The 13,735-nt window shown below is 45.0% G+C and overlaps 1 protein-coding gene across 1 annotated transcript in view; it reads right to left on the bottom strand.

Moving 5' to 3' along the window:
* The window catches only part of LOC126292191 (fasciculation and elongation protein zeta-2), a 358,256-nt gene that overhangs the window by 62,925 nt on the left and 281,596 nt on the right, over window positions 1-13,735 (bottom strand). Inside the window, exon 3 of the mRNA XM_049986034.1 lies at window positions 7,225-7,389. Within this exon, the coding sequence (XP_049841991.1) occupies window positions 7,225-7,389 (165 nt within the window). The remainder of the gene's footprint in view (window positions 1-7,224; window positions 7,390-13,735) is intronic.

The following is a 13,735-nucleotide window of genomic DNA, read 5'->3' as shown; positions in this document are numbered from 1 at the left end:
ATTCCAGCTTTGTAATACAGGGTGGGCATGAAGTTTTCGCCCTGATCACAAAAATTTATTTCTAGGTACAGCTATGCTGTTTAGTAATAGTGGCATTGTAACTCATGCAGTTTAAATGGATGTACCGAGTGATTCAAAAAGATAGAACAGATTTTAGTTGCATATTGCAGAGTAACTACAACAGATAGAAATAGATTGCGCATGTTACTGGGTAGAGTAAGGTTCAAAGTTTTGACACAGGTGCGATGTTTTTTTTTGGTGGCGACATGGAGAATATACCGCAACAGAATTTTTTTTGGTGTTGGAATTTGCACGATGTCAATGCACTGTCAACGTGCATTCCGCCGTCGATTCAGCAAGAATCCGCCTCTGGACAACTAGATTTATGACTGGTATACAAAATCCGCTGAGGCTGGTTGCGTATGCAAAGAGAAGAGCGTTGGTCGGCCACGCATGTCTGATGAAAATGTCAAGCGTGTCCGAGATGCGCTCACATGGGGCCCTTGGAAGTTCACAAGTGCCAGGAACTTCTAAACTATTGGCCACTAAAATTGCTACACCACGAAGATGTCGTGCTACAGACGCGAAATTTAACTGGCAGGAAGAAGATGCTGTGATATGCAAATGATTAACTTTTCAGAGCATTCACACAAGGTTGGCGCCGGTGGTGACACCTACAACCTGCTGACATGAGGAAAGTTTCCAACCGACTTCTCATACACAAACATCAGTTGACCGGCGTTCCCTGGTGAAACGTTGTTGTGATGCCTCGTGTAAGGAGGAGGAATGCGTACCATCACGTTTCCGACTGTACTAAAGGTCGGATTGTAGGCTATCGCGATTGCGGTTTATGTATAGCGACCTGCTGCTCGCGTTGGTCGAGATCCAATGACTGTTAGCAGAATATGGAATAGGTGGGTTCAGGAAGGTAATAAGGAACGCCGTGCTTGATCCCAACGGCCTCGTATCACTAGCAGTCGAGATGACAGGCATCTTATCCGCACAGCTGTAATGGATCGCGCAGCCACGTCTCGATCCCTGAGTCAACAGATGGGGACGTTTGCAAGACAACAACCATCTGCAAGAACAGTTCGACGACGTATGCAGCAGCATGGACTATCAGCTCGGAGACCGTGGTTGCGGTTACCCTTGACGCTGCATCACAGACTGGAGCGCCTGCGATGGTGTGCGCGACGACGAACCTGGGTGCACGAATGGCAGAACGTCATTTTTCCGGATGAATCCAGGTTCTGTTTGCAGCATCATGATGGTCGCATCCGTGTTTGGCGACATCGTGGTGAACGCACATTGGAAGCGTGTATTCGTCATCGCCATACTGGCGTATCACCCGCGTGATGATATGGGGTGCCATTGGTTACAAGTCTCGGTCACCTCTTGTTCGCATTGACGGCACTTTGAACAATGAACGTTACATTTCAGATGTGTTACGACCCGTGGCTCTACCCTCCATTCGATCCCTGCAAAACCCTACATTTCAGCAGGATAATGCACAACCGCATGTTGCAGGTGCTGTACGGGCCTTTCTGGATACTGCTGCCCTAGCCAGCACATTCTCCACACCTCTCACAAATTGAAAACGTCTGGTCAATGGTGGCCGAGCAATTGGCTCGCCACAATACGCCAGTCACTACTCGTGATGAGCTGTGGTATCGTGTTGAAGCTGCATGGGCAGCTGTACCTGTACACGCCATCCAAGCTCTGTTTGACCCAATGCCCAAGCGTATTGAGGCCGTTATTACGGCCAGAGGTGTTTGTTTCTGGTACTGATGTCTCCGGATCTACGCACCCAAATTGCGTGAAAATGTAATCACATGTCAATTCTAGTATAATATATTGGTCCAATTAATAGCCGTTTATTATCTGCATTTCTTCTTGGTGTAGCAATCTTAATGGCCAGTAGTGTACTCGCTCAGACAACGCTGTGGTGTGTTCTGAAATGACACCTGCATATAAAGCCTCACAAGTTGCAGTTACTGCAGCAATTACATCCCGGCACCGTAACATAAGTTACTAATTTGCGTATTTCAGTTATCCTGGATATGGTAGAGGACACTTTACGCAAACGACTTATCTTTTCGGACGAATCGACGTTTCTTCCATTGGGTAAAGTGAAGCAACATAATATAAGAATTTGGAGGCCACAATATCCTGTCAACGTCGTCGAACATAAAAAAGACTCACCGAAACTGAATGTGTTTTGTGCAGTTTTCTGTTCACAAAGTTTACGGATCTTTCTTTTTTGTGGAGGAATCTGTGACAGGAACCTCATACCTGGACTTTCTAATGTAACGAACTACTGAAATGACCGATACCACCGGCTGGCGAGGTGTGCGCTGCCGTCAATCAACTTGAAGGAGCAAGTCAACTTTAACTACGTAAACATAAAGTGAAGTATTATTATTTTGTTACAAACCGGCTAATATGACGACAACAATGACGTATATTGTCACAGAACAATACTATAAACACTTTTCATTTTTCATACTATGTTTTTCATGTATGTATACGTGCAAGCAGAAAGGTGGAAGGAGTATATAGACGGTCTATACAAGGGCGATGTACTTGAGGACAGTATTACGGAAATGGAAGAGGATGCAGTTGAAGATGAAATGGGAGATATGATACTGCGTGAAAAGTACCGAACTATCAATTTAATAAGTCACAGCTGAAAAATACTAACACGAATTCTTTACAGACGAATGGAAAAACTGGTAGAAGCCGACCTTGGGGAAGATCAGTTTGGATTGTGTAGAAATATCGGAACACGTGTGGAATACTGACCCTACGACTTATCTTAGAAGCTAGATTAAGGAAAGGCAAACCTACTTTTCTAGCATTTGTAGACTTAGAGAAAGCTTTTGACAATGTTGACTGGAATACTCTCTTTCAAATTCTGAAGGTGGCATAGATAAAATACACAGAGCGAAAAGCTATTTACAATTTGTACGGAAACCACATTGCAGTTATGAGAGTCTATGGGCATGAAAGAGAAGCAGCGGCTGGGAAGGGAGTGAGGCAGGGTTGTAGCCTATACCTGATGTTATTCAATCTGTATATTGAGTAAGCAGTAAAGGAAACAAAAGATAAATTCGGAGTAGGTATTAAAATCCATGGAGAAGAAATAAAATCTTTGAGGTTCGCCGATGACATTGTAATTCTGTTAGAGACAGCAAAGGACTTGGAAGAGCAGTTGAACGGAATGGATAGTGTCTTGAAAGGAGGATATAAGATGAACATCAAAAAACGCAAAACGAGGATAATGGAATGTAGTCGAATTAAATCGAGTGATGCTGAGGGAATTAGATTAGGAAATGAGACACTTAAAGTAGTAAAGGAGTTTTGCTATTTGGGGAGCAAAATAACTGTTGATGGTCGAAGTAGAGAGGATATAAAATGTAGACTGGCAATGGCAAGGAAAGCGTTTCATAAGAAGAGAAAATTGTTAACATCGAGTATTGATTTAAGTGTCAGGAAGTCGTTTCTGAAAGTATTTGTATGGAGTGTAGCCATGTATGGAAGTGAAACATGGACGATAAATAGTTTGGACAAGAAGAGAATAGAAGCTTATGAGATGTGGTGCTACAGAAGAATGCTGAAGATTACATGGGTAGATCACATAACTAATGAGGAAGTATTGAATAGGATTGGGGAGAAGAGAAATTTATGGCACAACTTGACAAGAAGAAGGTATCGGTTGGTAGGACGTGTTCTGAGGCATCAAGGGATCACCAATTTAGTATTGGACGGCAGCGTGTAGGGTAAAAATCGTAGAGGGAGACCAAGAGATGAATACACCAAACAGATACAGAAGGATGAAGTTTGCAGTAGGTACTGGGAGATGAAAAAGCTTGCACAGGATAGAGTAGCATGGAGAGCTGCATCAAACCAGTCTCAGAACTGAAGACAATAACAGCATAATGCGTGCGATGTGTAAAATATCGATATACAACTAAGGTTGGCAGTACTGCACAGTTTGTAAGCTCTGCGGACAGAAGCTGGTGGTTGGCAGGTGTAGAGACAATGGGCAAGTGGTGTTGAGACGTCTTGTAATACGCTTGCTTTGAGGAGGTCAAGGATAGAGGGAACGAAATGATGTATTGGAAAAGCTGTTACATTGAAAATTATTGAATGTCGTCATGTTCAGCATTTATAAAATAAAAGTTGGAAGTTTAAATATGTGTCAGTTCTTACGCAGCAATATACGCACCCTGGACCTCAAGTTTATTTAACAAACAGCGGATGGCAAGATTCATCACTGGACGACGAGCGTGCAGCAACGACCAATAAAGGTAAGAAAGTTATCTTATTCTAAATTCAAACTATGATGATACGTATCTTTCTCCATGTCTTCAACCCTGTATGTACTCTGTTAGAGTGAACAGCGTGACGGGGGCTTGTGGTCGACTAGGCACGCCAGGGAGACCACACAGGTTTAAAATGATAATTTGTAGCTTAATGTACTACTACTGACAATAATTAATATTTGTCCCCCGGAGAAACAGGTGCATTACACCATGCTGAACATTGGTTCTTTCCTCAAATTCGCGAAGATTGCAATGATTTCAATTTATGCTTGACGTCGCTCCGCTTTACTTTCACCTTGAGGTTATCTTAGTACCACATTCCACAACGCTCGATTGGTCAACAAGTTCTCGTTCACTGCTTTTGACCTTCGATGTCACCATATCTCAGATGTTGTGACTTTTTTTTCTGTGGGGGTGCATAAAAGTCATTGTTGCGCCTATGGCAGCTACTCTTACAAGAGCTGAGAAATCGAACTGTGAAGCTGTCTATTCATTAGACGGGAACCTGTTGATTCGTGTGTGGAATGAAATGGACTACCGTTTCGATGTTTCTCGAGCAACGCGTGGTGCTTGTGTTCAGTTACGGTATAATGTCTGTGTCTGTGCGAACATAAAACTTTGAACCTTCGTCTATCTTGACTTCTTAAATAATAGAACCTAGTACGTTCTCCTCGATGGTGAATGTTCATCGGAGGTGAGGGTATCATGTGGCGTGCCCCAGAAAAGTGTGGTAGGTTCGCTGTTGTTTTCTATCTACATAAATGATCTTTTGGATAGGGTGGATAGCAATGTGCGGCTGTTTGCTGATGATGCTGTGGTGTACGAGAAGGTGTCGTCGTTGAGTGACTGTAGGAGGATAGAAGATGACTTGGACAGGATTTGTGATTGGTGTAAAGAATGGCAGCTAACTCTAAATATTTGTTCATTTCCCGACAGATGGATTGGTAGAAAAGGTGGAATATCTCGACCACCGCTGTGGTGTGTGTACTGTAAGACCTTCGGTACACACTCACTCAGATTATTTGACTTGTCGCTCTAACGAAGTAGGCGAGTGTCAGCAACATGTCTCGTGGTCTTATCGTGGCGTGTTTATCTTCTGCCGTTAGGTCAGACGACAGAAATTTCACTTGCACGCTTAGAGTAGCAGATTGACGGTGACCAACTTTAAACAGAACTTGATTAATTTTCACACACATTTATTACAATAATAAAAAACATAGACATTACGTAACTTGATTCTGGATGCTGTTAACAATTGACAATCTGAAGTTCCTTTGGTCTTGGTACATTAATCTTATTCTCACATATCTCTGATACTTGACAAAGTGTCTATACATTTATCTTTTTGGCTACGTACAGGAATATGGTAATCTTATTAGGCGCAGACTGAAACTTGACTATAGACTGGTACAGACAAATGTAGAACTCTTACAGACTGGTGCAGACTAATGCCAACTGGTGCAGACTGACTAATCGGAGATCTGTACGCTCTGAACCTCGCACGTTCATGTATCACTGCACGAGTGTGATCCGTGAGGAGAAAAGGTTCTACATTAGCAGCAATCTCAATGGCTGCGTTACATATTAAAATGCGGATCGGCGGAAGCAGAATTTGGTCCATCTCTATGGCAGCACCATCTCATAGGGCGGAGATGGATGAGCTCTGCGACTGTGGTGTTGTGCTTAGCAGGGCGCGCTGTAGTGGGAAGGTTGTGTACGTGCTGACTGTGCGGAACTATGTACACAACAACCACATTCACCAGACGTAATCCCTGTTGACGTTATGGATAACGCGTTTAGTTAGCCAGTTTCTTATGTGCAAATTCTTATGGCCCGAATACGAGATGCTGTACAGACAGTGAGGTAAGAGATGATGTGAAAGACACAGACAGGAATTGAGTATCGCCTTCAGTCAGCAAAAGGAGCACATGCAGAAGTGTATCCGTAGAAAACTTTACGAGTTCAGCTACGATTTGCAACAAGCCGCACAGCTGTACGCAGCATAGCTCCTTAGAAACAACTTTTTATAATTGTTGTGTACATAGTTCCGCGTAGTCAGCACGTACACAACTTTCCCACTTGAGCGCGTCCCGCTAAGCACAACAGCGCAGGCGCAGCGCTCGCCCGTCTCCACAATACGAGATGGCGCTGCCATAGAGACGGACCAAATTCTGCTTCCGCCGATCTGCGTATTAATATGTAACGCAGCCAGTGAGATTGCTGCTAATGTAGAACCTTTTCTCCTCGCGGATCACACTCGCGCAGTGATACATGAACGTGCGAGGTATTATAACGAGTGTACAGACCTGCGATTAGCCAGTCTGCATTTGTCTGCACCAGTCTGCACCATTCTGCATTAGTCTGTACCAGTCTGTAGTCCAGTTTCAGTCTGCGTCTAATAAGATTACCATATTCCTGTATGTAGCCATGAAGATAAATGTGTAGACACTTTTGTCAAGTATCAGAGAGATATGTGAGAATAAGGTTAAGGTACCAAAACCAAAAAAACTCCAGACTGACAGTTGTAAATAGCATCCAGAACCAAGTTAAGTAATTTTTATGCTTGTTATTATTTTAATTAATGTGTGTGAAAATTAATCAAGTTGTGTTTAAAGTCAATCTGCTACTCTAAGGGTGCAAGTGGCATTTCTGTCGTCTGACCTAACGGCAGAAGATAAACACGCCACGATAGGACCACGAGACATATTGCTGACACTCGCCTACTTCGTTAGAGCGACAAGTCAAATAATGTGATGGTGTGTGTACCGGAGGTCCTACAGTACGCGCACCACAGGTATAGTGGACAGAGTTGAAGCTGGCCCCGCACGGCAGCGGCCACGTGTGGGCAGCCAGTAACTCGGAGTTCCCGGCCGGCAGCAGACACAGAGGGCCGCCTCACCTGCATCATGTCGTCGATCTCGCGGATGACCTCGTCGGCGGTCTTGATGGGCTCCTTGTCGGCGTTGAGCCCCGACAGGATGAGCGCGTGCATGTCGAGGTCGCTGGCCACCGCCTCGTCCTCCGAGCTCAGGTCCAGGGGGTCCTCGTCAGGGGACGGCTTGTCCTGCGGGAGAAGCGCACGGGTAAGTAGTGGACAGCCGTACGGCGCGCAGCGTGCCGAAGCCTCGCCAATAACGTTGATTCTTCATACCGATGTGTAACTAAGTGGCTCGTACAGTCACCTGGTCCAGCCGCAGACTACCCATCCAGGGGCGACGAAACTATGGCTTCCAGTATTCCATATACAGGGTGGTCGCAATTAAAATGATGCTACTCACAGAAGTGCAGTGGGTGCTGTACTTATCGTATGGCTCCGAAACTCGGTAGATATGCTGATGTGAAACTTCTTGGCAGTCTAGACCGACACTGGAAAGGCAAAGGTCCCGAGTTCCAGTCTCGGTTCGATACAAAGTTTTAATCTGCCAGGAAGTTTCATATCAGCGCACACTCCGATGCAGAGTGAAAATCTCATTCTGGAAACATCCCCCAGGCTGTGCCTCAAGCCGTTGGCACACGGACCGTGCTGTCGCACGTTAACGTTGAGCGTGCCAAGTTCAACGTGCTGCTCAACGCTCAGGAACGATGCGACTTGTGCACACGGTACGTGGGCCCCAACGTGGTATACGTGATCGCAACGCACTCCAGCGGCAGTTGAGGGATGTTTCTAGTTCGTAAATCACAATGTTTACTCAACGGGAGCGCGTAAAATTTCCACGTTAGCTCTATTAAAACGCACATTTCCTCCATCGTCCACGAAAAGGAAAGTACCATGTCCAATTAATAAGGGCACAGGCTTATAAAAGATCCATTACAAACAGTGCGGTACAATGGAATGCTTCTCCGCTTAAGATGAACATTATTTCATCATTCCCACATTTTAATAAAATGACAAGGTCAGTCTTACTTGATAACTGTTCCTACCAAGTAGCAGAATCTTTCCAACATGTGAATTACAAAGCGTAAAAGAAAAAGGGGCAAAATATCTTTATTCAAGTAGCGCAAGCTGTCCTGTAGATTAAGCCTACCGAATAAGGTCACCCCTCAAAAAAAGAAATTTATAATTACATAGCATCAAATATTATACTATATACTTATATTAAACTAATAATAAAGTGTCAGAACCTAATAAAAACGCGAATCTTAAGAAAAAAATTTGGGAGTGTCAAGTAGCGAAACACCGCCGTCAATAAAATTCTTGGTCTGGGAGACTGACGCTATTCATTCCGCTAAACCAACAACACATGTTGTGTTACTAATCACATTATGTTACGCCATGCTGAAAACCTTAATCGTAGACATCTTACTAACTGAAATTTAATTATAACAAATTGTACCAAGAACAATGCGTTTTGGATGGATCTTCAGTGTGTCACTGCCTTCAAATAGCCTACTCTCATAAAACCCAAGTTACAACAATTCTTTTGCCACGAATATGAGGTTTCTCATTATTTTATTGGAACGAATAACGCAGTTAACAACGGGTTTTCGAGTGATTCTTAATTTGCTGGTGCTCAGAAACGGCATATATACATATAGGCTTGAAATGAATGCCAATATGGCGCCTCGCAACTCTGCACTGAAGGGAGATGGCGTGCGTGTGACGTAGGTGGCATTGTGCCATCTCATTGGTCAATGCTCAGACGCACGTTCAGAATATCTGACATGCCCGATATTGCTCTGCACGTTCGGAAAGACCCCCGAATGTGCTATTCCACGGTATGACGTCAGAAACTCGGCACGCTCAACGTTCGGATGCACGGTCCGTGTGCCGACGGCTTAAGCCATGTCTCCGCAACATCCTTTCTTCCAGCAGTGCTAGTTCTGCAAGTTTCGCAGGAGAGCTCTCGTGAAGTTTGGAAGGTAAGAGACGAGGTACTGGCAGAAGTAAAGCTGTGAGGACGGGGCGTGAGTCGTCTTTGGATAGCTCTGTTGGCAGAGCACTTGCCCGTGAAAGGCAAAAGTCCCGAGTTCCAGTCTCGGCCTGACACACAGTTTTAATCAGCCACGAAGTTTCATATCAGCGCACACTCCGCTGCAGAGTGAAAATCTCAATATGCTGATGTGTTAACGCGGAACCAATTTACGCTGGATATAAAAATTAGTCCCAGTTTTGGCTACCAGATGCATATCTGGTGCTGTGAATGCGAGAAAGACGTATAGAGATGTTTCCATGTGTAATGGATGAGGAATGGGACGTGGGTACAAAATGTCAAAGGAGTGTGAAGGGCACAATATTGATTTTATTGTTAACTGTCGCTCACAAGGTATGGAGGCGTCGATGAAGCGCTCTACAGCGACAGATTTGCACCTGATGGCCAAAACTGGAAATAATTCTTTTCAAAGCGTAAATCCGTCTCAGATTAACGCATTAGCAAGTTTCGCTGCCACACGACAATTACAGCCCACACTGTACCTCCGTAAGAAGCTGCACTTCAATTATGACCATCCAGTAATTATTAACATAATTTAAAAATTTAAAATGGTATCATAATCTACTTATTAAGAGATTTAATAAGTCATGTAATAAAGACAGAAACAGCGTTCCAGAGTGTGCTGAAAAGTAATGTCTCGTAATTTTTTATGTGAAAACTCTTAAAGGTTTTTAAATAAAACAAATGTTATTAACATGCCCTCTGTAGCGTGTCAACATGGCGGTGTGTAACGTAGCTATGCCGCTGCGTGAGAAACAGCGTGCTATAATCGAGTTTGGAATTCGAAGAGCCCGTCTGCCTGCGGTAATCCGACTCCTTGGATTCTCTGTCATCGATCATCTTCCACAGAGTCCCGACTTGGCCCCACCAGATTTTCATCTGTTTCCAGAACTTATCGTACGCCTCCGAGGACTTCACTTTGATAGTGATGAAGCGGTGTAAGCAGAAGTGACGTCCGTCAAGAAAGCCAAACAGTCCACAGCGACGGTATCAACAAACTGGACTCTCATTGGGAGGAAAGAACGTTAATACCGTTTGTTTTATTTGAAAAGATTTAAGAGTTTTCACGTAAAGAACTCGGGGTCATTAATTTTGGGGACGCTCTCACTTATGTTGTAGCGTAATTCACTGCGCGCAAATTACTCGAACTATACGCATCCAGTATTTTACAATGAGAACACTTAACGACTTCCAACAAACTTTACCCATAATCTGAAATCTTTTCGAAACTTTTTCCCGCTGACAACGTCCTGCAAGATGATAGAAAGGAAAAAGTTTACCGTTTCTGGATTTTCGCTGTTCATGTAGCGAAGCTACGTCAGGCATGGCGTTTTAATTTATTACTTATTTACTACCGACTCTATTGGCAGCGCAGTTTGCAGACAGTACCCGCATGTACCACTCATTTTGCTTGCAAGATCACATCATCGAAACACAATGTTCAGGTGATATGTCGTCATATGACAAATGAGTGAAAAACTAACTTAAAGCAGTCCACTAAATGCGCCACTCAGTTTGTGGTAATGACAGAGACTTCCAACAAACACTAAGCATAATTTCAAACCTTTTCTAAACTATTTTTCGCTTACAGCCCCACAAAATAATGGAAAACAGTTTGTCGCTCGCTGAATGTTCATTGTTCGTGCGGTAAAACCGGTTTTGGGTTTGACTTTTCGATTAGCCTACGGGTGAATAATCCGAAACCAAAACAGTGAACACAGTCAGAGTTTTGCGTCTTCAACTATAAAGATTTTATAAGCTTAACGTCAAATATTAAATACTCATTTGTGAAACAATCTCACGTTTGAAGCGGTTTCATAAACGGAAATTCGATTCTTTAAAGAAGTTGTGAGATAGAATTACGGAAAACCTTGCCGACGTTTGAAGCGGTTTCATAAACGGAAATTCGATTCTGTAAAGAAGTTGTGAGATAGAATTACGGAAAACCTTGCCCCCCCCCCCCCCCCCGTTTAATACGTGACCCAACGCACGTGTGCGTTGTTCTTAGCATAAGTTAGTTTAAGTTAGTTTCAGTAGTGTGTAAGTCTAGGGACCGATGACCTCAGCTGTATGGTCCCTTAGGAATTCACATGCACACAAGAAATAACATATCATCATTCAGTCTGTAAAGGAGTAATTTTGGGCCAGGTTAATTTTAAAATAACGCCTTTGTTACGGTAACTGTTGGTCGTCAGCAAGGGCCGGTGCACGTTACAGAAGATCCTCGCTTTGAAGAGAGGTGCCGGGAGCGGAAAGACATAAAAAAAAAATGTTCAAATGTGTGTGAAATCTTATGGGACTTAACTGCTAAGGTCATCAGTCCCTAAGCTTACACACGACTTAACCTACATTATTCTAAGGACAAACACACACACCCATGCCCGAAGGAGGACTCGAACCTCCGCCGGGATCAGCCGCACAGTCCATGAGGAAAGACATAAAGGCATCTTTCTGGGGGGAGGGGGGGGGGGGGGAAGGAGAGGCCGCGCTTGGGCCGGACTTACACTATCAGATTTATTTGCCAAAGTTGATATGTCAAAGAAATTTGATGGTGCAAGAGGGAGCGTTGTGAAATCTCCCCTGTCGTCAAATAAATAGGATCAATTTGATCTTAAAAGTCGTTCGTCTTCTGTTTACTGCAATGTGAAATGTAGGCGCTTGGAGCGCTCAGTTTGTTTGTAAACATGGGCAAGTGGAATATGCTGCAGGTGACTTTTATGTCCGCAATCACAGCCACAGCCATCCACCTCTCACCTGCAAACACCCAGGCAGCTTTTCAGCAAGCCGGAATACAAGATGTGGTCACACTCGAAAACAAAAAATTCTTGCTTAGCTTTCCATTCTACTCTGTCTATTTTTGAACTCTGGATGCCACAAGTTGAAAAGCACTTCATCTGCTTCGTACTATTTATTAATTTTGTAGTTGTTGGAAAACTAATTCCATTAATTACATTATTCAAAAATAAAAATAGTTCTTATCGCCCATCTAGTGTATTAAACCTTTATTTACGTTCACATATTCCCTCTTCAGCACTTTATAAATTGCTTTATACGGCCGGCCGGAGTGGCCGAGTGGTTCTAGGCGCTACAGTCTGGGGCCGCGTGACCGCTACGGTCGCAGCAGGTTCGAATCCTGCCTTGGGCATGCATGTGCGTGATGTCCTTAAGTTAGTTAGGTTTAAGTAGTTCTAAGTTCTAGGGGACTGATGACCTCAGAAGTTAAGTCCCATAGTGCTCAAAGCCATTTGAATCACTTTGCCTTATACGTTTCTGTGATTATTTTGGGTGAAATTACAATGAAATGAACACCCTTAGCTGCTTACAGGCGTTGACATACGTCAACGTGGACAGATGAAATGTGTACTCCGACCGGGACTCGAACTAGTGCTATCTCCAGCTTACATGGCAGACGCTCTATCCATCTGAGACACCGAGGATAGCTCGACTGCAGGGATTTGTCTCTGGCACGCCTCCCGCGAAACCCACATTCTCCCGTATTGTCCCGTACTACTTTCGTAGTGCCTCCGCCCATTATACTCATTACTCGCGGCGCGTTGCCGATTCCCGTAAGAGTTCGGGCTCTGTTTGTGCATTCGCACAGAAGAAGAAGATGGTCAAGTGGTCGGTGAGCCTTATCTACACTCCTGGAAATGGAAAAAAGAACACATTGACACCGGTGTGTCAGACCCACCATACTTGCTCCGGACACTGCGAGAGGGCTGTACAAGCAATGATCACACGCACGGCACAGCGGACACACCAGGAACCGCGGTGTTGGCCGTCGAATGGCGCTAGCTGCGCAGCATTTGTGCACCGCCGCCCTCAGTGTCAGCCAGTTTGCCGTGGCATACGGAGCTCCATCGCAGTCTTTAACACTGGTAGCATGCCGCGACAGCGTGGTCGTGAACCGTATGTGCAGTTGACGGACTTTGAGCGAGGGCGTATAGTGGGCATGCGGGAGGCCGGGTGGACGTACCGCCGAATTGCTCAACACGTGGGGCGTGAGGTCTCCACAGTACATCGATGTTGTCGCCAGTGGTCGGCGGAAGGTGCACGTGCCCGTCGACCTAGGACCGGACCGCAGCGACGCACGGATGCACGCCAAGACCGTAGGATCCTACGCAGTGCCGTAGGGGACCGCACCGCCACTTCCCAGCAAATTAGGGACACTGTTGCTCCTGGGGTATCGGCGAGGACCATTCGCAACCGTCTCCATGAAGCTGGGCTACGGTCCCGCACACCGTTAGGCCGTCTTCCGCTAACGCCCCAACATCGTGCAGCCCGCCTCCAGTGGTGTCGCGACAGGCGTGAATGGAGGGACGAATGGAGACGTGTCGTCTTCAGCGATGAGAGTCGCTTCTGCCTTGGTGCCAATGATGGTCGTATGCGTGTTTGGCGCCGTGCAGGTGAGCGCCACAATCAGGACTGCATACGACCGAGGCACACAGGGCCAACACCCGGCATCATGGTGTGGGGAGC

Source organism: Schistocerca gregaria, chromosome 9 (assembly GCF_023897955.1).
Source record: "Schistocerca gregaria isolate iqSchGreg1 chromosome 9, iqSchGreg1.2, whole genome shotgun sequence".
Lineage (NCBI taxonomy): Eukaryota > Metazoa > Arthropoda > Insecta > Orthoptera > Acrididae > Schistocerca > Schistocerca gregaria.
Note: the sequence above shows the minus strand (reverse complement) of the source record. Positions and strands in the feature narration are given on the sequence as shown.